We start from the raw sequence: 25,679 nt of genomic DNA, 5'->3' as shown, positions 1-25,679 counted from the left end.
ACACTGTATACTGTTCAGATACATGTGTGTGAAATTATAAACATAAAACCAGAAGGGTATGTGGTACAGTACAATTGTGGTTGCCAGGAGGTTCAGGGACTCAGTTGGGAGAATAAGAGATGTCAGTCTTCTCTATACTGTGTTTTGCTTCATTCTAAAGACAAAGATGTATTTGAAAATATTCACAAATGTCAATTCTGAATGGTGAACATGTGGGTTCTTGCTGTATTCATGTAGTTCTGCATAAAAACTTTTTCTCCAAAAAAAAAAAAAAAGGTCCATTAGCTGCTTCCTTAACATGAAGACTAGTGATACACGATAGTTTGGATGTGTGAGGTGGACAGTAAATAGTGTAGTTTTAGGATTTTTTACCATCTCTTTTCAAGGGTGCTCTTTTGGTTTCTCTTTCCCTGAGGGTCTCTCCTCAGAGCGAGGATTCCTTTAACTTGCTATATCTGGGAGTGTAACACATAAGAAACAACTGGCAGTCAAACTGGGAGCTTGGAAAAGCAACCCAATATACAGCCTGAGACGGCGATGTGAGGCCACAGGTGAGCACGTTGGGAACCTATGTCAGTCTTTTGCATCAGCTGCCAACAAGCATGGTGGTAGCCAGGCCATCTTTTCAAAACACGAAACACTGCTTATTTGCAGGTAGGGCTATCAAGATTTAGGAAAAATATATAGGAAGCCCAGTGAAACTTGAATTTCAGATAAACAATGAACACTTTTTAGTATAATATTGGGGACTAATATTTAGTCCCCAATATTGCCTAGAACATACTTACTATCAAAAGTGTTTATCTGAAATTCAAATTTCACTGGGCATCCTTTATTTTATCCAACAATCCCAACTGCAGGGAAACGTGAGGTCTGTCTCCCCAACAAGACCATATACGCCATAAGAAATGGGGTGGTCCCTGTCTCATTTCCTGCTGTATCCCAGTGCCCGGCATATAGCAGGTGCTCAAAAATATTTGTTTGATAAAACAAATGAGTGTGGGGTTTTTAGAAGAGGCACTCCCTAAGGATCCTGTCTGATCCAAAACTTAGTCTTTCCCCCCACTCTCTGACTCAAGAACTTTCCACGTAGGATCTTAAGCAGTGAAAAGTTTGAAAAAAGAGAGAATTAAGTGATAATAATCTAGTTTAGTTCTTGTTAATGCCCCAGATAACCTCATCCAGAAAAATAACCAAAGACAATGTGACCTTCCCTCCCATCACCAAAGTCATCAGTTATGAAAAAGCGGCAAGCACCTGTGTTATCCGGCATGGATGCCTGGTCTGTGTTTCTTTCCTTTTTGAAGACAATATTCCCAAGTTGCAGGACGGATGACACCACCTTCAATATGGCTGAAGTGAGGAGAGAAGTACAGATAAGACACAAGTGCCAATACCAAGGTTTGGAGTCTAAAGGTCCTTGAAGACCCAGAACCAGCCTACATCTTTCCCCTAAAAAGACTCAGTTCTGAGCTTTTAGGAGAAAGCCAAAGCACCCCGTTTCCCTGCTAAGAGGGGAGAAAACCTGGCTGGGAGGAGCAGAATATTTTTGGATGGTTGCTAAAAACCGTGCCCTACAGCAGAATACTATGCAGCAGGGGATGGCAATCTATAGCCAGTGGACCAAATCCAGCCCAGTGCCTGCCATTGTAAATAAAGTTTTATTGGAACCCAGCCACACTCATTCACTTACATATTGTCTATAGCGGTTTGCATGCTTAATGGCAGAGTTCAACCGTTGCCATGGAGATCATATGGCCCACCAAGGCTAAAATACTTACCCTCTGGCCCTTTACAGAAAATGTTTGTCAACCCCTTCTATACAGCAAGGAGACTGAATGATTTATGACTACAAACAACAAGATTGCTGTATTATCTCACAAATACTAATGCTGAACAAAGGACTCCAAATGTAAACAAGAACATATCATATAAGTCCCACTTACAGAACGTTCAAGAACGGGCAAAACTATGCTGTTAGAAGTTAGCATGGTGGTCATCCTTGACTGGGAGAAGCTACTAGAAGGAACAAGATGGAGCTTCATGGGGTCTGGTGGTATTCATGTTCTCTTAGTTATAACAGGTACTAGTTACACAGGTGTGTTCAGACACATGGGAAGGGATGGAAGATGGATGGATGGAAGATGAATTGATGGATGGATGAAAGGAAGGAAAACGGATGATAGATGGATCAATGAATGGATAGATAATACATGGATCAATCAATGGATTGATGAATAGATAGATGGAGGAAGATGGATAGATGGATGGATGGATGGATGGATGGTTGGTTGGTTGGATGGATAGAGGGAGGATTGATTAATGCAAATGCGTGGCTTTGGATTAACTCAGGTGCAAATCACCCAGGATTTCCAAGAAGAAATCACTGTGTTCCAAGAACAAAACCTAGAGATTCCAGCCTCCTCTGGTTCCTTAGGCCAAACGAGCGGTGACAACCTTTTACAACAGCTGTCCTCACACCTGGCCCAGCTCAGGAGGAGAAAGGCCTAGATCGGCCACCCATATGCTCCCATTCACCACTGCAAAAATCTACACCCAAAAGATGAACAGAGCTTCTGTTGACAGGGCACAGCTGAGGCAGTTTCTTTACGACCATCTATGAAAGGGGTTTAGTAAACTGTCAAGACCAATACTCACAGTTCTTAAACTGCAGGTCTAAATTAGGATTGCTGGAATGCCCGCAGAGCCTGGGTAAGCAGTGAATTTCGGCACTCAACCTGGGCACTAGTGAAATTTTGGCCCAGATAATTTGTTGTGGGGATATCCTATGCATCATTATAGGCTATTTAGTCACATCCCTGGTCTCTAACCACTAGATGTCAGTAGTGCTACCCTCTCCCAAGTTGGGACAACCAAAAATGTCTCCAGACATTGCCAAGTATCCCCCGGGGACCGACTCACCCCTAGCTGAGAACCACTGGTCTAAATGAGCAAGGCAGATTGATGGGGACTGTGGGGACTCATGGGGGCCACAACCCTGCATGAAAGGGGAGAGTTGCTACTCCAATCAAGGCCGCGGGGGAGGCAAGCCCAGAACTGCCAGGCTTCTGATTTTTCCAAAGATGATGGAAACCCAGATTTTTATGTGAAATCTACCCAGGCTTAAAATTGACAACTTTAATGGCTGTGGAGACCAATCTCTCTTGAGGGCTCAGGCACTGCTGGTTTGCACTTTCTGGTATAGATAGCACTGTCACAGAAATAACAAAAGAATTGTCACCACTCCCAGGTCACAAGAGCTGGTGGACAGCAAAGTGCAAAGTGGAGAGGGCTGCCCAGATAGCAAGGGTGGCAAGGGCTGGCAGTCTGGGGCAGTGGTTGAAAGCATGCACTCTAGTGTTAGGAAGTCCAGCCTCACCTTGCTGAGCCTTAGTTTCCCCATCTGCAAAATGGAGAGGGTAACAGCAGTACCTGCTTCATAATGTTTATATCAGGAGAGATGCTGCAAACCAGGGGCCTGGCCCAGTAGGTGCTAAATAGAAGTAGCCACCTGTAGTGGGTTGACTGGTGGCCGCCCAAAGACATGACCATCCAGAACCTGTGAATGCAACCTTATTTGGAAAAAAGATCCCTGCAGATGCAATTAAATGAGATCTGGTGGGCCCTAAATCCAATGACAAGTGACCTGATGACAGAGAGAAGAGAAGATGCACAGGGCAGAAGGAAACGTAAAGAAGGAGGCAGGTTGTAGTGATGCGTCTACAAGCCAAGGACTGCCGGTAGCCACAGAAGCCAGGAGAGGGGCCTGGGATGGATTTTCCCTCAGAGCCCCCAGAAGAAACCACCCCTGCCCACACCTTGGTTTCAGACTTCTGGCCTCCAGAACCATGAGAGAATAAATTCCTGTTGTTTTAAGCCACCAAGTTTGTGGTAATTTGTTACAGCAGCCCCAGGAAACTAATACGCCACCCTTATTACTGAGGAACAGGAAATAGGCTTTCCCAACATGTGGCAGACGTACCACATGTACACAGGGTGGATGATTATAGGTAGTATGTGAAACTTTTAAAACATTTCAATAGTTAGGTACTTATTCTAATTTATTTCAAATTGTATAACCAGGACACATACTTAGTGATTGTACGGAACTGTTGTTGAGGACAAAGCCCAGAGTGGATGGGGCTATAGAAATCCACCCTAGGCATAAAAATATTCAAACAATGATGATACAGATGAAACCCAGAAGCGGCATCAATTGTGAATGACTGACACCTGGAAATGGACCTAGACAGTCCCTGGGAGGATCTGAGGACAATGCTGGAGTTAGCTGCCGGGGGTTCGCATCTTGGCCATGTTAGTAGCAGCTGTGTGACTTCAAGTCAGGTATTAGCCTCTCTGGGCCTATTTCACCATCTGAAGGCCCATAAAACCACCTGCTTCATAGGGTTGTCATGAGGATTAAATGCATAGCACCTAAACCCAGGCAGTGCTCAATAAACAGTAGTTGTTATGATGTCACAATGATTACGATGGTCTTATACTGTTCCTAGCTCCCTGTGCAATCTAGGGCAAGTAATTCTCCCTTGCTGAAGTCCAGGAACCAGAGGAGACTGGTCACCTGGAACCTCATGCAGTTCCAGGGGTCAGGCCTGACACTACCGTCAGCTCCCCATTTTCCTTTGGCTTCTTTGGGGAGGGTTGGGAGTAGCCCTAGATTTATAATCAAGGTTGGTATACACACTGGTCTAAGTCTGTGTCCCATGGGTGTCAGTCATTTGTACACCCTCATCCTAATGCTTGTTCTACAGGCATACCATCTGTTCTACTATTTACTTAACATTTTTCTTTACATTCACTTCTCTTTCCTATGATTCACTTAAGTAGAAAACTTTATCTTAAGTGAAAAATCAGCTTCCCTTGCCATAAATAGATGGCACCTATAAAAATAAATACAGGAAAGATAAACCATATTATCAAATGCTAGCAAGAGGCTAGGGCCTGCCCAAGGTGCTGGGCCTGGGGTCTACTCTCCAGGGTTAAAAGTGTGATTAGCAAGTGTCAGGGAGGGGCTGAAGACCTAGTAGGTGCCAAACTGCTCCTCTCTTTGAAAGTCATCAGAAGAACTGAAAGGGACTAGAGAAGGGACCACCATCTAATGGTGGGCTTCTGTTTCACTTATCACCCAGCAAAGCGAGTCCACATTGTAGAACATTCTGGGCCCCTTTTAACCTTGGTTTCCATACCTTGGTTCTGACACAGATTTTTTTTTTTAAGTTTAAAGGACAAAACCCACCTTCCCACAGACAAAAACAGAGCACAGTGAATCATAAAATGGGGCTTGGGATTCCATGAGACCCGAGTGAGTCCCAGCTCCAACAGTGTGTCCTTGGGTAATTTCCTTTACTTCTCTGTACCTCAGTTTCCTCATCTGCAAATTGAGGTAATAATGGCCACCCCTTAGGGTTGTTTTGACATTAAATAATGCATATAAAGCATTTAGCACATTGCTTTGTTCCCTGATGTCTTCACTTTAAATATATTAGAAGCATTTCCACATAAGGCAATGTCTTTCTAAGACCATTTAAAAGGTCCCGTTGCTTTCTTTCATAAGGTCAACCAATAATTAAATAAGCCTTCTATCAATCAATATTTTAGTTTGTTCCAGTTTTTTAGTATTTAAATAAAACTGAACATTCTGGTACATTTTTTTAAAAAGGGGATTTAGCACTCTTAGAGGAAAACATAGGAAGAACACTCTGACATAAATCACAGCAAGATCTTTTTTGGTCCACCTCCTAGAGTAATGGAAATAAAAACAAAAATAAACAAATGGGACCTAATGAAACTTAAAAGCTCTTGCACAGCAAAGGAAACCATAAACAAGACGAAAAGACAACCCTCAGAATTGGAGAAAATATTTGCAAATGAACCAAAAATGGGCAGAAGACCTATATAGACATTTCTCCAAAGAAGATATACAGATTGCCAACAAACAAATGAAAGGATGCTCAACATCACTAATCATTAGAGAAATGCAAATCAAAACTACAATGAGGTATCACTTCACACCAGTTAGAATGGGCATCATCAGAAAATCTACAAACAACAAATGCTGAAGAGGGTGTGGAGAAAAGAGAATCCTCTTGCACTGTTGGTGGGAATGTAAATTGATACAGCCACTATGGAGAACAGTATGGAGGTTCCTTAAAAAACTAAAAATAGAATTACCATATGATCCAGCAATCCCACTACTGGGCATATACCCAGAGAAAACCATAATTCAAAAAGACACATGCACCCCAATGTTCATTGCAGCACTATTTACAATAGCCAGGTCATGGAAGCAACCTAAATGCCCATCGACAGTTGAATGGATAAAGAAGTTGTGGTACATATATATAATGGAATATTACTCAGCCATAAAAAGGAATGAAATTGGGTCATTTGTTGAGACGTGGATGGATCTAGAGGCTGTCATACAGAGTGAAGTAAGTCAGAAAGAGAAAAACAAATATCATATATTAACGCATGTGTGTGGAACCTAGAAAAATGGTACAGATGAACCAGTTTGCAGGGCAGAAGTTGAGACACAGATGTAGAGAACAAATGTATGGATACCAAGGGGGGAAAGCCGTGGTGGGGTGGGGATGGTGGTATGATGAATTGGGCGGTTGGGATTGACATATATACACTGATGTGTATAAAATTGATGACTAATAAGAACTTGCTGTATAAAAAAATAAATAAAATTAAATTTTTAAAAAAAAGGAAATATGACCCTGACATTTAAGACCTTTCATTGTGGGACAAAAAAGGTCACCTACAAACTTGTGTTTCTCATTACAGTGGCTCTGAAATTCTTATGCATTACTTTCCCATGGAGCGTTGTACTTAAAGTCACAATTATGTAAATGATATTTCTGCTACTTGTTACAGTCTCTGGACTTCTGAGTGTAATTTGTATCTCTTTTCAGGTACCTGTCATGATGCCGCTATCTGTTTATTTGTGTATATGGCCCTTTCCACCCCATTAATTTCCTGTTTTTAAAGATTTTTTTTTGATGTGGACCATTTTTAAAGTCTTTAAAAAGTCTGAATTTGTTACAATACTTATTCTGTTTTATGCCTTGATTTTTTGGCCACGAGGCATGTGGGATCTTAGCTCCCCAACCAGGGATCGAACCCTCGCCCCCTTCACTGGAAGGCGAAGTCCCAATCACTGGACCACCAGGGAAGTCCCGAAAAAAAAAAGGGGGGGGATATTTAGCAAATATCTGGCCTACAGCAAGTACTTAATCATCAGTTGTATTTTCTTTTTTTAAAGCAAAGATTAGAAGTAAAAACTGACTCATGTTCCAAATAAAATGAATCATTCTTGGAGAGCTGATGTTGTTAAGGAAGGGATGCTGTAAGCACTGGATTCTGAAGTAGGATCCTAGCCAAAATCCACAAACACCACCCATTTGTTATCTCATTCATGGAGTCTTCTTTTTTCTGGGCCCCAAGTTATCTCTGAAGGAGCTGCCCTTCCTTATAAGTTTCATTTTTGCAACTGTAGCCATTATTCTGGGGCTCCAAAGGGGTGTGGGTGTGGGAAGAAAGCGAAAATTCCCACAATCTTGTCCTGGTGTTCCCAAAAGAGATTAACCTTGAGTACTGAGGCATATCTAACCCAGAAGAAAAAGTGTTTCTTGCACAGTATGGAAACCAGAAATATCTCTATGAGCTTTCCTATTCTCAGGACGAAATGTGTTTCTTGGTCATTGGTTGATGATATTGATCAATATTGGTCCATCACCAGAACTGCCTTTCCAGGAAGAACCCAAGCACACCGACTGCCTCAATTACTCACCCTCCCCTCCACCTACATGTTCTCAATGAGGCCAACAACCTCTCTACCTCCAGCTCCAAGAATGGAGTCGAGACCATAACAAAGAGACATAACAGAGCTTTCAACAACCCTGGCTCATTGTGAGTAGCTCAGGAATATGCATGTCAACCTAGGCAATATGACTCCATTCAGGGGTGCAGGCAGGGAATCCACTCTGCTCATTTCTGCTGGACATAAAACCAATGGATGTAAGGGCTGGAGCCACAGCAGCCATTTTGTTGCCAAGAAACTACTTCCTACTTAAAGACAATGTTGTTGAGAGACCAAGTTCTAAAGACATTCTTTGAGTCCCTAGAATTTGCTGTTCCTGAAACCACTATCCCTGAATTTTTCAGCTCTATGAGTGAATCATTTTCCTTTTTGCTTAAGCCAGTTTGGTCACTTGTAACCAAAAGAGCCATAACTCATGCAGCCACCTTTCTAAAACACCAATAAACCACCTAAAGTAATATTAATTTTTCTCCTTCTCCTTTTTTTTTTTGAGGGAGTGGGGAATTCAGAGAGCAGAAATCTGTCCTGACCAGAGAAAAGTCCCTAACTAATTCCAGTGATACTGAGGCAGGAAAGACAGGGCCGGGCCCAAGGACAGCCTCCTCATGTATAGGCATTAGGCAGAAGGCAAAGCCACCTCCTTGTTTTGCATTTAACGAGGCCATGACGCATGGAGGAATGGTATCCAACACAGAAATTTTGTAACATCTGAACAAGAAACTGACCAATAAAACTGTAGAGCATGCACAATAAAAATGCACAGGTTGCTGATGACCCTATAAGACTTTTCACCTGTGGCGCTTGACTAGTAAAGGAAAATGTAAGGGAAAACATCTCTTAGAGCACAGGTACAGTGGTTTCAGCAGAAAAATGCACAAGACTGGGGGCTGATGCAACCTGGTGTAATCCAGGCCACACCTCAACCTTCCCCCTCAATGAACATTCCACCCCTAATCAAAAACACCCACCCATTCAAAGGGCTAAAAATAAGATAAAAGGGGGATCAACAACCCTGCGGGGCACCCCTCACTCAAGAGGATGCCCACACTCTTCTTTAAGTATGTAATTTTCACTTCTGCACGAAATAAACTTCTTTGTTCTCTTGCTACTCAGCCTCAGTATGTGTGTGTGCACGTGTGTGTCTGTGTGTGTATGTGTGTGTGTGTGTGTGTGTGTGTGTGTGTGTGTGTGTCGGTGTGTGTTTATTTTTTTCCTTAGTGCCTTGTGTTCCTTGCCCAAACTCTTTTGGACGAGTTGAACAAGAGCCTGGATTTCTGGTAAAGCTTTCCTGGTATCAGTATCGAGAGCAGGAACCTCGCTCTCCTCACCAGCACCCTGCCTCGAGGTGGGAAGACTTACACAGCTGCTCCTCTTCATTGAAGCCCATGATCCCCATGGCCTCCAAGGTTTCTTGGAACATCTCATCGTCCTGGGCTGCCGGGATGGGCACAAATCCATTGGAGAGGAATGTGTAGTTGTTGAAGCCCTCCAAAAGCAAGTCATCTAGAAGGAGAGGAAGACGGGGTGGTGGTCAGGAAGGCACACTTCTATTTTGAACAGGAGACAGGAACCTGGTAAAGGGTCTGGCCCATCATAATTTCTTTCCCTTTCCCAAGACTTGGACAGTTTAAACCTTCCTTCTGCTTCATCGCATAGAAGCCATCATCCACCTCATACAGTGGTGCAGGTTGTGCACTGCCCGAGTGCCTGGCAGCTGAAATCCATTGTTGGCTCCACTTGCTAAGCCATGACCCCTGACAGAACATTGCATCTACCCAGAGGAAGAGACACCTTTATCTCAGTTGCCCCAAAGTACCCTGCCTTCAGAAACAAAGCTCTGAAAAGTTAGATTAATCTTTATCCATCCATTTATTAAACTTTTATCAAAATCACACATACACATGGATTTTTAAAATCAATGACTGAGCTATTGATATGATGCTTGTACTAAGAGCCTGAGAAATGAAACTTGCAGCTTCTAGTCAACACTGATCAAACAGAATTTAATGTGAACTTGACGAGCATCCCGAGGGAGGAAAAAGGCACCCTCGTTTTACAACCTTCATCAGCATTTGTCCCTGAATCACCCCACTTTTTCCTTCTTTAATAGTCAAATAATTCTTTAGCTGTATATGATTTTACCACATATATGTTTTTGGACATCTAATATCTAATTAACACTGTGATTTTTGTTCTATATATGTTGTGTAATAGTTGATTTTGTCCTATCTTCACCAAACATGTTAAGCTTAATAAATATATTTATGAGAAAAAATTAATTACTATCTAAAGGTTTATAATAAAAACACCAATTGCTTGTCCCATCTTTTCTCCAACTCCTACCTTACCCTACAATAACTGCTTTTATCTCTTTTAACTGTTTTTTTCTGGTAGTTATCATTATCTCTCTATGTAATAGGCTTACTATATATTACTTTTATATATCATATTAATGGCTATTTCTGGATATGTCAAAATTAGATATTATCCATTGACTTCCTGCTATGGTGGAAAAAAGCTTTGGTGCTCTTACAATTGCTCTTACCATTTAGCCTCCCTCTTCTCAAACTATTTCTAGCTGAATCAGTAGATAAGGCTTATGTTAGGGATTGGCAAATCTGGTCTGCTGGTTATCTTTGTAAATAAAGTTTTTTTTTTAATTTAATTTTTTTTAACACAGCAGGCTCTTTTTATTTTGAATTTTATTTTATTTATATTTTTAAATAGCAGGTTCTTTTTTTTGAATTTTTATTTTTTTATACAGCAGGTTCTTATTTGTAAAAAAAAGTTTTATTGAAACACAGCCGCTCCCATCTCCTTGTCTATTTTCTATGGCTGCTTTCATGCTACAATAGCAGCCAGAGTTGAGTAGTTGCAAGAAAACCCAAATGATCCCAAAGCCTAAGATATGGACTATCTGGCCCTTTAGTAAAAACATTTGTCAACTCCTTGTTTATGACATCTATCAAATATTATTCTCTGAAAAGTCATACTCTGTAGTTACATTCCTTTGTTGTTATTCATCCCTTTCTCTCCCAAATTTATAATTCCTTCTTTTTTTCTTATACTATTTGCTTTTATGACACTGTCCAATATATCAAGTGTCCTTTTCCAGATCAATCTTTAATTAGGCTGGATTTGATTATACTTTTGGAGGGAATTCAGCAAGATGCTCTTCTTTTTAAACAAAGGGTTTTCCTGGGTCAAGTCACTAGGAAGCTACTTGATAAAGTTGAGGTTAAGTTGACCCGAGACACCAATTAAGCCTTTGGATTAACTGAAATGCCTGATTAAAGTCACAAGGATTTGAGTCTTTGCCAAGATTTCATTATCCAGACCATGGATACATGTGGAAATATTTGACTCCCCCTAAAAGCCTAACCTCTTCCCAGATCTATCATCAAGCATACAAGTGGTTCCTAGGGATCTCAGTTGTTGATTTTATCCTCTCTTGATTTCTGGGAGACCGGAGGCAGAGCACAAAACTGGAACCCAGGTTACCAAACAACAAAATTGTTGACTTTGGTGCCAAAGAGGTGGAAGAAAAATATAAACGCTTCCCTCTGGGCCACGTCATCGTGTCTGCACTGTAACTGCTAATTTACCTATGTGCCACTAACATCCATTCCGCCTCCCCTCTTTTATCCAAAATTGCTCCAGATGCCAAGCAACAAGATTAAATAAGGAACGCTGCTTCCCCTAGTGGTGGAACATTGCAATACACCTCATCACAGCAAAGGTACCAGCCCACACACCCTTTTGGTAATTTTCTAAGCAAAATAACTAACCCCGGGTCTCCAAACTGATGGGAAGCAAAATTTGCACTGTTCTCCTAAAATTTAGGACTTAAACTTATTACTAGAATGTAGACCATACTATGTACTTGTATTGACTGGTGTACTCCTTTATTCAGCTGTGATTTACATATTCTTTGCAGTTAGTAGATTAACTCTTCTACACGCCTAGAATGTATAACTTCCTATTGGAGTCTGGTATACAGTATATAGTTTTTATGTGAAAAATATTTTCCTTACAACAGAGGGCAGCAAACTACAGCACATTCCTGTTTTTGTAAATAAAATTCTATTGCATAGCTTTGCCCATTGGTTTAGGCATTGCCTATGGCTGCTTCTGCATTACAACATCAGAGCTGAGTAGTTGTGACAAAAACCGTGTGGCCTACAGAACCTAAGAGATTTACTATCTGGTTCCTTACAGAAAAATATAGGTGACCCCTGCCCTACAAAAAGGTCAATTCAAAGTTATTTTCAAAACAGGAATAATGAAAAGTACTTGGTTCCACTGCCCTTCCAAATTCCTTATACAATCAGAATGCCTCTTAAATACCTGCAACTTTTGTAAATGTGCAAATATGGCAATTGTCTTTCTCCCTTCCTGGAAGGCACAGATTGTGTCTATTTGGACTTGATGTCGTCCAGTCTAACTGGGCTTGATTAATGAATTATTTAATGCCTAACTGAAATGGACATCTACTATGTCACATAGTAGGTGCTCAGTAAATGAGAATGACTGAACAGAAGCCACACTCACTCACACAAAGGAGATGCTGCCCAGAGATGTGTAGCTCTTTCCCTGGCAGGATCTCAGACTCTGTGTTAACGGCTGATCGATTAACCCTGGATCATGATGAAAGGGAGGGCTGAGATCTCCCAACACACGTCCTTGCTCATCACTTACTTCTCATCTTCTCCTTGGCTCCAGCAATCAGATAGTAAAAGATGTGGAACGTCCTCTCGTCTCTGGCTTGGCGAATCGCCCGTGACTTTTCTAGCAGATCTGGTTTGGGAGGAGTTAAGAATCCCAGGGATACCACGTGTACCTCTTGTGGGAACATGACCTTCCTCCCCAATCCTTGTCACACCAGCTGCTGGAGGGGAAATCTCCAGGACCCGGGAGAGGTTCCCTGGAGTGTTCTGAAGAGTCTGATTGCTGGGGCAGAGTCAAGCCATCCATGCCTAGTCCACATGAGTTGACCTTCCAGTTCTGGCTCACAGATCCAAAAGAGACCACTGGGTGCTGCTGGCAGGCCCCAGTGCCGGGGAGAAGTGAGGGGAACAGAGTGGGGGAAAAAAAGCATAAAAAGACAGGAGTCAAAGGACTCCAGGATGAAAGACTTATGGGAGGGGCATGAAATGAGATGTTTCCCCAGCAGCTGTCACCAACTCCTCTTCTGCAGAGTGAGCTGTCTTTAGATATTACAGAGTAAAAATAATTACACCCTCTATGATTCGTTAATTCCTGTGCTAAATGTCTGACGTGCATTTTCTCATTTACACCTCACAAACTATCCTAGAAGCTAAGTGCGAATATTATTTGCATTTTCAATATAGGGAAACTGAGGCCCAGGGAAGCTCGGGGAAGGCTCAATTTCCCAGGAGCACAGAGCTAGGAAGTGACAACGCCAAGTGTCTGCGGTAGCCAAAACCACCCCAGACAAGGGGCTGGGCTTCGAGAGCTGGGTACCAGTTCTGGCTGGCTGAGTGACCTTGACCCAGCTGACTAGCTGTCTAGCCTCAGGAGACTGTAAACATGACCCACTAATCAATCTAAGGAGAGCTGTTCTGCCATGGGGGGAGGGGATGGTAGGGAGGCACATGGGTGGTTGGGCTCTTGTACCAGGTGGATTTCCCCATGTAAGAACCAGGCTCTACTTGACTATGACAAAATCTGCAAAACCCTAACCACTGAAGAATGAATGATCACTTCTCTGTGCTCCCAAATCCATTGGATTAGACTGTGTCCCCCACCCCCGCTCTGTCATGTCAGGTCATGTAGATTAATTTCTCCTCCCAACGCCTCTTATTATACAGGGTCACAAACTCTCATCTGCAATTCCCAAATCCAGAAACTTCTGAAAACCAGAACTCAGCTGGTGGCCATACCCGTTCTGAGCCCACACGAGGTTATTTATGGTCTCCTTATCCCCCCGTAGGAGAATATGGGTGTCTTTTGCTGTATCTCATTTAATCCCTGCCCAGCTCTGGGAGGTGGGGATGGGGCCTGGTCAGTTGACCCCAGCCACGCCCTGAGCCCCCTCTGGGAGGCTAAGGAGGACAGGTGGCACTGGTGGGCTGCTGGGATTCTGATTCCTTAGATTTACAGAAACAGCTTCCTGCTTGCTTTGCCAGAAGCAGGCTGTTCCTCTGGGAAGGTCCTGTTTCCATTGATGTCCTGTCTGTGGGCTGAAGCCGCCCTGTTCCTAAGAAGGACAAGGGGTCCGGGTTTAGCCTTGGACCCTGGCTCGACAAGGATGAAGCGAAGTTCTCACGATAGCCGATCCTCAACCAGCCCTTATTCTGTCACAGTTCTAAGAGCTTTACATGAATGAATTCACTTGATTCTCACGACACCTCTATAAGGCAGGTAGTATTATCATCCCCATTTCACTGACGAGGCACAGAGAGGTTGAGTAACTAGCCCAAGGTCGCTCAGCTAGGGAGAGGTCCACTCAGAATCAAACACAGGCTGCTTGAGGTCCTCAAACCTGGGGACCACCACACTACAAGGCTTGCTGTTAGGGGAAAACAACCCCAGGAGAGATTCGTTCTGGATGGTACCCAAGCACCTGGGGAGAGAGGGGTGGCTCTTGTGCCCCCCTCAGGCTCTGGGCAGGAGGTTGGTGGGACCAAGGGTGGGAGTCCCAGGTGGCCCAGGCTCAGCAAAGGATACATGTCTCAATGTTGGCTCCCACGATGTAACCCGTGACGTCGAAGTTGATGCGGATAAATTTACCCTGCCAACAGGAAAACACAGTTCATGGTGGGTTCCCCAGCCTCAACCCCTCACCCTCATGCTGCAGGCAAGTGGGGAGAGAGGAGTCAGGGAGCATTCAAGGGAAAAAGGAGAAAACCAGAGAGAGCTTCTTGCAAACACTCAAGAATCTCACAGGTCAGCATCTCCTGAGCTGGGAAGATCGAGGGCCTTATGGCGACAGAGGAACTTAGAAAACACTTTCTCAAATCAATTTCACTTGCTCTTGCAATGACCCTCAGCCCATCATAGCTCTCCCCATTTTAAAGGTGGGGAAACTGAGGCCAAGAAAGCTAGTGGGACCTGCCCAGTGTGGTAGTGCTCCTAAGACGTCGAGGCATGAGTAGAAGGCACATTTGCCACACCCAGTGGCTGGAGGCCTCCCCCGCTGCCCCACTGCCCAGAAACACGCTGGGCCTCCATGATCAATCAAGCCCAAGTTCATCCAGCTGCGAAGTAAACCGCTTCTTTGGGGCAGGTGAGCATGAACAGTGATGCCAGGGAGCCGCGCTATCTGAGCAGGCCCTGCATAGGAGGCTCTGTAGGCAGGGCTGGGCCATGCCCCCAGCCCCGGGGCCCATCAGATCTCTCCACTTGGAAAAGATGCCAATCCACCTGCTTTCTGCCTCAGCTGAACCACAGAACCCAGGACAGCCAGGTCCCGCCTCTGGCAGCACCGGCCCTTTTCCTGCTTTCTTAACAGCTGACAAAGGATCGTATCCTTACCGCCCTCACCCACCCGTGATTACGTGGTGGGAGGCACCGTCCCCTAGGCTTGCTTGGGCCTCGACAAAACCCTCCCTCTTCCTCCATCAGGAAGCGAGACAGACAGTAGAATGATTCAGGACAATGAACGTTATTGCAACCGTAACAGAGGAGCCTGCTGGTCCTGGAGCCATCTTGCCTTCCTCCCGAGAAGACCTGGGGCACCAGTGAGTGGGGACATGGCAGGGACTCACTTTGAATTTGCTCTCATTTACTGACATCCTAGAAACTCTGCACTGGGTTACAACGCACAAATGCAGTGCTTCTTGGTGCAGCCAACACAAACCCCGCGGGGATTTTGGAAATCTGGGGGAGGGACTGGAATTGTTACATGACGGTGGCAGCTACTGCTCTTAGTGGACAGGGGCCAAGGATGCTGGGCATCCTGCAATGACCGAGAGAGTCCCAGACACCAAGCATTAGCCACCTACCCTATGACTTTCAAATGTCCCACCTGACACTCACGGAGGTGAAAAACCCGTTTATAATTAGCTGAGCCTAGACCCTAATGGTGTTTTAGATAAAAACACACAAAAAACGTTAATGTTGTTCTCATGTAGGAATGTCATATCCATGTAACTCGAGAGCAAATTGTTCTTTGGTTCAGAGCTTTCCAAAGAGTATGTCATCATTCTGGAAAATCCCATCCCATGGCTTCAGTCCCCGGACGAACTCCCCCTTGTCTCAGCCTGCATTTGTAGCTGTCAAGGTCACAGTGATTCTGGATATAAATGCAAGTGTCTGACTAGTTCATTGTGTCTTCATATGTGGTCTGGCCCGAGAACTGATATGCTGAAATGCACATTTTAATTATGAATTGTTTTATTTCTCCTTCATATTATAGCAAGGGCATTGTGCTTTTTTTTTTTTTTAATCTGATGTGTGTAGTAGGTGATGTTATCTATGACTCTACTTTTTCAGGGAAGGAAAGGGAACACCGCATAATTACTTGTAATAAGAAGTGGGTCTTGGGGTTGACAAGGCTGGGGCCCATGCGTGTGAATATGCAGGACACAGAGATACCCACAGAGCAGCTCTACGTGGGCGGGGCAGAGGTTTCTACAAAGAGTTTTTCACAGGGTCCCATCTGGTGACTGACAGTTCAGAGGGGCACCCACAAATCAGCAGGGGCCTCCTCACTAGTGGAATTCAGATGCAGTCTTTCCTCCAAATTTCCTCATCAAAGTATCTTTCTGGGCTTCCCAGGTGGCGCAGTGGTTAAGAATCCATCTGCCAGTGCAGGGGACACGGGTTCAAGCCCTGGTCCGGGAAGATCCCACATGCTGCGGAGCAAAACGAGGCCCATGTGCCACAACTACTGAGCCTGCACTCTAGAACCCGCAAGTCATAAATACTGAGCCCTCATGCCACAACTACTGAAGCCCGTGCGCCTAGAGCCCACGCTCCACAACAAGAAAAGCCACCGCAATGAGAAGCCCAAGCCCCGCAACAAAGATTAGCCCCTGCTCGCCTCAACTAGAGGAAGCCACGCACAGCAACAAAACCCCAACACAGCCAAAAATAAATAAACAAAATAATTTTTTAAAAAAGCATCATTCCTCTTAAAAAAAAAAGTATCTTTCTGACTCTCCTATGGAGTGGAGGCCCCCACTTCTTTTGTACAAGATAATTTTTGTGTAAGTGTCATCAACCACCTGTGTTCAGAGTTCTCCTTCCCCCATTAGGCTCAGGTGAGAAAGTGGGGGGGGGCCTTGGAACCTGGGAAAGCCTGTGTGGGAAGTCCTGCATCATTGACTATTGGCTCCCCAACTAGGCCACAAGCTTTGTGAAGCCTGGAACCATGTCTGAATTGTTTGCCGTCTAGTTCAGGGTCTGCTATACAGTAGGTGCTTAATGAAAATGAGCCAAACGAAGAGAGAGAGAGAGAGAGAGAGAATGGTGTGTGTAAAATTGCCTGCCAGAATGATTGTATACAGTGGGTGCATAATAAATGTGTATTGAAATTTGCATGTGCTTGGTACATAGTAGGTACTCAATGCATGTTTTGCTGAATAAATAAATGAGTATTGGGTGTAAGTGTCTAGCACTTACTAGGTGCTCAGTAAATATTTACTGAATGAATTATGAATGTCAAATTCTAACAGGGAGCCTAGCAAGCAGATGCTGAATGAATATTTGTTGAATGAATAGTGAGTGAATGAATGAGGGAGTGAGTGGCTGGAGCACTTGCAGGGTTGTAAGGTCAAGACAGGACTGGAGATGCAGAGCAAAATGCTGTTGCAATGCACACCTCCATCCCTTCAGCCTCAGACGTCCCTGCACACACATACTCTGCATTCTCAGGCAGGAGGGGACACCAGGGCACCCAAGCTTTTTCCAGAAAACCCATGTGGCTTTGCTACTTACAAATCGTGAGGAGTTGTCGTTCTTGACAGTTTTGGCATTGCCGAAAGCCTCCAGGATGGGGTTTGCTTGTAGAAGCTGCTTTTCCAGCTCACCCTAAAATTCATTCACATCTAGTTATTGGAGAAAGTGACGTAGACACTGACAGCTCTGCCATAGACAGATGTTGTCACAAAATTCTGCCCTTCACCCACGGGTTCTCTCCTATCCTATCACCTACACATCTGAGACCCCCAATGCTAATGTCCAGATTTACTCAAGGATTTCAGAAGAGAAACAAATGTCTGAGCTCTCTTATAGCTGGGACATCTGTAAGGACATCACCTAGGAAGACCACTTTTTCCTAGATAGGGCCTGCTCATCTATGTGACATCATTGCCACTGAGAACTGCCACACTGTACAACACCAGGATGTCATTTACATCATAGTGAATCCATGGAGTTGTGCAGTGCACAGCCTGCCCTGCTGTACACGACAGTCTTGCTGCTGCTTATGTTTGACAAGCAGCTTTCTTCAAGCTAAATCACTACAACCCTTCTTCTGATGGTTTTAGTGCCTCTTTTTATAGTTGCAATTTTTCCTTTCTCAGGACCAGTTTTCTGAAGTCTCCTATGGAAGACAAGTAAGGAATGTGCAAAACCCACCGGGAATACTTCAAACCGACTGCAGAACAAAGCTTCAAAGCAGGTTGCTTGAGCTCCATTCATCAGGTTAAATGCAGCTGAGACTGTACACAGCCCATCGGCCCCCTCTGAGGGGGCTCCTGTGCACAAACGCGGTCACGTGATTAATTGTTGCAGGAAAGGGCCAACAAGGTAAATCATGCCAGGAAGCATCGAGCTGCTCTCTGCCTATCCCCACGACACGGCGGCTGCAGACTGGCTCAGCAGCTCTCCTACCCAGCTCCTCCTCCAGGCCGACCCTGGGAAGTACGGGTCCTGAGGGTTTTCTCCTGTTTTCTCTGCTGGTTCCCCTGTCCTCTTTTTCAGGGCAGTTGGGCTGGGCTAAAAAGAACCTGGGAAAGGTTCTAGAAAGGAAAAGGCAGCGCACAGCTTTCTCCCTGCTCCTCTATACACCAGGAGGGCATCATGGGTGGCTGTCCCTAAAGGAACAGAACAGGAAGCTACTAATTTACGTGTCTATTTATTCACATGCCCTCCTCCTTCACAGCTCTCAAAGAAGATAAAAGTGTCATCTCTGGGCTTCCCTGGTGGCGCAGTGGTTGGTCCGCCTGCCGATGCAGGGGACACGGGTTTGTGTCCCGGTCCAGGAAGATCTCACATGCCGCGGAGCGGCTGGGCCCGTGAGCCATGGCCACTGAGCCTGCACGTCTGGAGCCTGTGCTCCGCAACGGGAGAGGCCACACAGTGAGAGGCCCACATACCGCAAAAAAAAAAAAAAAAAAAAGTGTCATCTCTGTGAAAATCCCAGCCACAGTAAAATCCCCATAATTGGGACTTGTGGAAATTTACAATGAGAGCAAAGGGCTTTGCTTGACTAGCAGGAAGAAGACTAATGGGGTCACTTCTGTCAACACAAACTTGGGGTCCCAATATCCCCAGAAAAAGTTCCCTACCTAGAATGGGAGTTCCAGCTTCTGGGGCCAAAAGATCCTTCTCAGGAGAGCTCTGAACATGAAGATCTGGTCCAAACCACTCATTTTATGGATGATGAGACAGTGGCCCAGAGAAGTTAAGTGACTTGGCCAAAGTCACACAGGAGCAGATCCTATATAAGAAGCCTGATTCTCCTTCTGATTCATCCATGACACTGCCGCCCAGGTCTAACTAAGATGGTTTGAGTGTGATCCGAGCACACGCTAGGATCTCTTGATCTGAGGGTCTCTCCCAGACTGGGACCCATATGCCAGCCCCCCAAGCTCTGAGTTAGAGATGAGTTTACACATGCAGAGGTTTGCGCAGGGCCCGGTTGTGTGTCGCAATAGCTGGGGCCTTACCATGCCACCAAAGCTAGTGCCTCGTGAACACCAAGACTCCCGTTTCTGGAGCCCTGGGTCAAGCAACCGGCATGCAAAGACAGACACGCACTGCACACACATGCACAGGGACACACCAGTGCACAGGGGACAGGGCTCAGGGGAGATATTTAGGGATGATGGCAGGGAGTGGGGAGAGAGGCATGCCACAGCAGTGCCATTAACTGACTGTCAATCAAGCCAGGGAAGCTTTAGGGCCAGAAGGTCCTTCAAGGCTCAACCAGATGGAACAGACGTCTCCAGGGCCTTCCAGTCAGGGTTACCGGTGGCGGACACATTGGTGGGAAGGGTAATGAGATCCATTCTGAACTGGGGAAATCCATTCCCGGCTGGAGGTCAACCCTGGGAAGTCCAATGGGTCCTGCGGGTGGCAACGCGCCCCGCGCCCCACACTGACATTGGACACCCGCAGGACGGTGTTTCAGTGAGTTTGTAGGTTTGGGTTGTGAAACTCGGGGATCTAGCCCATTCTACCATCAGCTATGGGGCTCAGTGGGTGCGACAGGAGCATGCACATCTAAACACACTCCGTGCCTCCCGTACACACCAGGAAAACACTCCCAGTTACTCACGTAGGCAAAAGATGGGCCTTGCTGTGGTTGAACAATACAGTATAAAACAAATGTCAGTGTTATTTCCATCACACGTACATCAGGGTCTGGAGAATATACGATTTCAATCCCCCTGCTCAGACAGCCTGGATTCTCCAAGATTCTCCAACTAGGAAAGCAGCAACTTTTCTTGGATTCAATTTCCTTTCTGTTTTGCCGCTGTCTTTTCTAATTTCTTAGAGATTCAGACATTTCAAAGTTTTTTAATTGCTGGGGCCGAGGTGCAGTCTTTAAAACTGTGTCTCATGAGATGCTGTCTGAGATGTGTTCTCACACACAGAGAAAAAGGTATCTGGCACATAGCAGCTGCTTGATAAAGATCAGTCACTATTATTAAGTACTACTATTACTTATCATCACTATTCTAGGAAAAGGAAAGGCGGTGGGAAGTGGTGTTTAACTGCCACGTGAACTTTGGCGCTATTTGTTCCCATACACGGTGCCAGAGACAGTGTGGGTTTCCTGCGTCTGTTTGAGGGAGGAAGGTTCCCCAGGCTACAACCAGAGCCCACCCGAGATCTCCGAGGGCCTCCAGACAAACTGGCCTCTGTGGCTGCTCCAGTGCTGCCTCTGAGCCCCAGAAGCAAGATCCAGAGTGGCAGGAACCAGTGACACCCCAAGCCTTCAGGCCTCCGCTCTGCCGTTCCCCTGCCCCCACCCCAAACCTTCACACAGAGGCGCTGGCAGGTCCTTCAAGCAGCCCCATTGCTTGTCGCCTCCTCTGGGACAGACGAGGCAGGGCTAAGACGGAGGAGGAAGAGAGGGATGGACCCAAGAAGGGATGATTCTAGAAACAGCCTCTTCTTTCCTTCTAAGGCCTTAATCAAACTGCATCACCATGGGTTGATCTGTATGATTATTTGATGACTGTCTCTCTTTCCCCCGAGTCCAAAAGCTCAGTAGCTAGAATAACAGTGCCTCGCAGCCTCATCGCTGGACCCCATCCTGGCAGCGCCCGGCATACAGTAGATGCTCGGTCAAGGGCACTGGACCAAAGCCCATATGCTGAATGACACCAATGTTCCCATCCCCTGGGGTTCCCATTTGAGGGACACATGGAGGAATGACAGGTGTCCCTCAACACTAGGGAATTTCCAGAGATTCAGTTCAGGCAGTAGTTCTCCAGCAGGGGTGACCGTGCCCCCCAATGGGCACCTGGCAATGTCCCTAGAGACATTCTTGGCTGCATAACCGAGGGCAGGGGTTGCTACCAGCCTCCAGTGGGGAGAGGCCAGGGATGCTGCTAAAACCCTCCAAGGCATAAGACAGCCCCACAATTACTCAGTCCAAAACGACTCTGGTGCCACGGTTGAGAAGCTTTGATGTCAATCAAGACTCCTCCTCTCATTTCACAGGACAGGACCCCTCAGGAGATGATCCTGGCTGAAGCGAGAAATCACCTAGACCCAAACGGGCCCACCCAGGAGGAAAAGCAGCCCTCTGGTGAGCTCTCTGGGGAGGGGCAGTGAAGCACAGCCCTGAGTCCTTACAATGCCAAGTCCTGGCCTTCTTAACGGTGCTGTCTCTCCCTCGGTCAGCCCACGAGCCCGGGGGCCCATCTGCTAAGTCGTGGCCACAGGGCAGGAACTACCACTCACCGTGATACTTGTGTCCTTCTTGCCCTTGTGGGAGGAGGCCACCACGGCCAGGTACTGGATGACTTTCTTGGTGTTTTCAGTTTTCCCAGCTCCAGACTCGCCTCTGAAAGATAAGGGAAAAGTGACCCACCGGAAACAGCCCCACACAGGTGTTAGCAAGTAGGTAAACCTGCATATATGGAATCAGTGAATAATGAGGATCAATTGTGTGTGTATTTTTTTTTACATTTTTTAAGGAATGGAAACAATCAAAATTATGATCCATAAGGGTTGATAAAATAAAATACAGCATCTCCAGGCAGCCACTACTATATATGATCAGACAGAATGCACTCTAAAATATACGTTGGATAGAAAAAGCAAGGGCAGATAAGCATATGGTGTATACAACCATTGTGTTTTATGAACTGCAAAGTTCTGGATTCTCTTGGGGAGGGACAAACCCAAGGACCTCTGGTAACACTGGGTCGACATTCTCCCAAGCGATCAATTGTCTGTGGCAGAATCACTTGAATCCCTTGAATGGATACTGTGGCTTTCCAATTTGCCGCAGTCTTTACCACTCCCTATTGCCACTCCCGGCCCACTTCACTCCTTTCTATTACCTGCCAGACTCTCCTAGGCATTTGCATTTGTCGATCCTGGTCTGGGGTTAAGATGAATATCTCTAAACAGACAGCTGTAGATTCACTGACCATGCCTAAAAATGCATTAAGATAAAATACCCATAGGCATGGTTATTATGCATATTAATAGCTACCATTCTTTTTCTGTTACCCTATACTTTCTTCTTTGGTTTCACTTAGAATGGCTGGGGGCTTAGTGGAAATTTCAAATGTAACTTATAAGTAGCACTTGTGTTCACTGTGCATTAACACGTCATCAGGCACTGTGCTAAGAGCTTTTTATGAACTAACCCATTTATTCCTTACAACCACTCTGCGAGGTAGGTGCAGTTGTCCATTTTCTAGATGAAGAAACTGAGGCTCAGACAGGGTCAGTGGCTTTCTGTAGATCATGTCATGAGAATATGACAGAGCTGAGACCAGGACTCTGTTCTTTTCCATCTAGCACACAAGCCACCCCCAAAATGAAAACCTGGTCTGTCTGGAGCGAAAATGTCCTCGTGTCGCCTTGCTCAGTGCCTCCAAGTGTTGTCACAGCATCACTTAGGAGGGAAAGGGACCCAAATGCCCCACTATCACTTTACTTCCTCAGCCAGGAGAGTCAGCTAACGGTCTGAGGACCCCAATCTCTGGGTGGGCTCACTCCCAGCCCAGGCTCCCCGGGAGCCAAGACTGGGGCCCCCTCATTAACCCCTGCAGCCACCAGGTAACCTGAGAAATCTTCCTACCACAAGGCCTGCACCGATGGGTCAGCAAACTGGGGGATGAGCCAGACGCCCTCATTGCAAAGTGTGCGTCAGAATCTCCAGGACCCTCCAGTCCTCCCTGACTCACGCTTCCCGCCCTTCTGAGCTCCCAGTGGGCTGCAGCACCCCAGCTCCCTCCCTCTGCTGGTGGAGGTTCAGCTCCCAGACAACCCCCTCTAGACCCCCACCGAGAGCAGACGGGGGTGCACAGCTCAGACACAGCCACCCCTTCAGCGTCCCCTGTGTAGACGACCCTTGACAAGTGTTTCCAATCCCTGCCAGCTTGCTGACCAGCCCTGCAGCTTCACAGTCGCCCAAGACACTAGATAAAAACACAGGTTTCCCCAGCTCTACCCCAGATCCACTGAGTCAAGAGCTGCTGGGGGTGAAGCCAGGCCATCCGTCTCTTGAACTAATGGCCCAAGAACTGACGTGCAGCCACATTTGTGGAGAGAGGTCTAACAGAGCCCACACTGGACGTATCTGAGGTGGTTTTACGCAGTTCATGGTCAAGCAAGCAGGGCTCAGCAGAACTCTGGTTGATACTAACCATGGCGCTGCATCAGAACCCCAGCTGCCAATCACAGGCACCTGCACTGTGCCAACATTGTGCTCAGCTCCCCCCTACACAGCTCCTTCAATTCTCTCAACAACCCTGGGAGGTGGGCACAACTGATACCCCCATTCTACAGATGAGGAGACTGAGGCTGGGAGGCTTAACCAACCTGCCCAAGAACAAATTGCTGGCGTGCAGCACAGCGGGAAAGCAAACCTAGATCTGTGCCTCCACAGCCTCGCCAGCTAAGCACAGCGGCCACTTTCCTGAGGCATCTGCGCCCCTTCAACACTGCACTGTGTTATCAAAAACACCTTTAAAAACCCTGCAGGCCTCTGCCAGAAAGTGTTTCTCCCTCTTCTTCAGAAACAGCGTGGAAGGGATGAGGGCAGGTGGGGTCAAAGTAGGAAGCCTGGTTGGGAGCGAATGCAGGTTGGGTGAAGCAACAAAGGCAAACTCCTGGGAAGCCTGCAGTTTTCCAAGAGTCAGCACTGGCCCCAGGGAGAGTGACAGAGGCACCTGTTGGCCTGAGTTGCCTCCCCTGAACGGGAGAGTCGCCTGACAACAGCATCTCCTGCCACTGAGTCCCAGTCCCCCAGACCCTAGGGCATCAGTGCTTATCCCCAAGCGGCACTCTGGCCTCCTTGAATGATCAGAAAGATCTGCTCTAACCTCTTGTCCATACGCTCGCCCCAGCCTGCCAGACCCTGCATGACCATGTCCCCGACCACATCCTCCTACCCTTCTCCTTCCTCCCTGCGCCCCACCCACTCAGACCGTCTCCGACCCTCAAAACACAAGTGGTTGCCACCTTAGGACCTTTGCCCTTGCTGTTCCCCAACCGAAACTCCTCCCCCAAGTCCTCCTTGGGGCTTGCTTCCTCTCATCACTCGGGTCTCAGCTCATACCCCGAGTGTTTGAGCCAGGGCGGACAGGCTGCAGCTCTTTTCCTCCAGATAGATGCGCTAAATACGAAAGATGCCAGCCATTCCTCAACCCCGATGCCACAGTCTGTAGTGGGGCAGGGGATGGTGGGGCTGTGGCTGGCTCATCAGTGAAGGCCAGCAAATGAGGGTTGGGCCCTCCAACGGCCTCAAGAAATTTAGGTCCAAGTCTCACTATTGACAAAAACTCGCTGTGTGCCTCTGGGCAAATCTCATGACCTCTCTGATTTCCTCCTCTATAAAAATGAGGTAACTGGACTTGAGCAGTGGGTTCTCTGCTCTGCCAGGACACACATGTTAGTCATGACATATGAATATCTAGCTTACAGGGCTTGCTTGGTTCTTAGTCAGATATATACATAGTAGTCATATATATGAGTATGTGTGTCTGTATATATAGATATACATACACATATTCATATACATACACATATATATGTAACACTCACAACAACCCTATTAAGTACCATTAAGTACCATTATCATCATTCTTACTTCCCCACTTTATAGTGAGAACACGGAGCCCTGGAGAGGTTAAATTTGTACCTGAAGCTACAAGCTAGTGAGAGGCAGAGCCAGGATCGAAACCCGGGTGATCTGGCTTGTAACCCCCACCCTAAGGAGGCTTTCAATGACATAACTCGGTGGACAGTCCCTTCCATGGATGAACCTAGATTCTAATGAGACCTGCAGAGAAGTGGAGTCACATTTGATATGGAGGCTGGGGACCAACAGCCTGTAAGTCAACACAATCAACCACAGAAAGGTAAAATTGAAAAATCCCTTAAAACATCCTCAAAGCAATGCATCTGTGACTTGGTATGCAATGCCCCTCTAAAGCAGCCTCTGTGTATAAAT

The 25,679-nt window shown here is 46.1% G+C and overlaps 1 protein-coding gene across 1 annotated transcript in view; it reads right to left on the bottom strand.

The window, feature by feature from the left end:
• The window catches only part of MYH11 (myosin heavy chain 11), a 119,402-nt gene that overhangs the window by 41,103 nt on the left and 52,620 nt on the right, over positions 1–25,679 (bottom strand). Inside the window, exons 5-11 of the mRNA XM_082857252.1 lie at positions 21,950–22,052; positions 20,313–20,333; positions 17,747–17,839; positions 14,534–14,597; positions 12,542–12,640; positions 9,203–9,346; positions 1,258–1,353 (exon numbers count right to left, since the gene is read on the bottom strand). Coding sequence (XP_082713378.1) covers positions 1,258–1,353; positions 9,203–9,346; positions 12,542–12,640; positions 14,534–14,597; positions 17,747–17,839; positions 20,313–20,333; positions 21,950–22,052 — 620 coding nt within the window. The remainder of the gene's footprint in view (positions 1–1,257; positions 1,354–9,202; positions 9,347–12,541; positions 12,641–14,533; positions 14,598–17,746; positions 17,840–20,312; positions 20,334–21,949; positions 22,053–25,679) is intronic.

Source organism: Leucopleurus acutus, assembly GCF_964270905.1.
Source record: "Leucopleurus acutus genome assembly, chromosome: 16".
Lineage (NCBI taxonomy): Eukaryota > Metazoa > Chordata > Mammalia > Artiodactyla > Delphinidae > Leucopleurus > Leucopleurus acutus.
The sequence above is the reverse complement of the archived record's forward strand: the minus strand, read 5'-3'. Positions and strand labels throughout refer to the sequence as shown.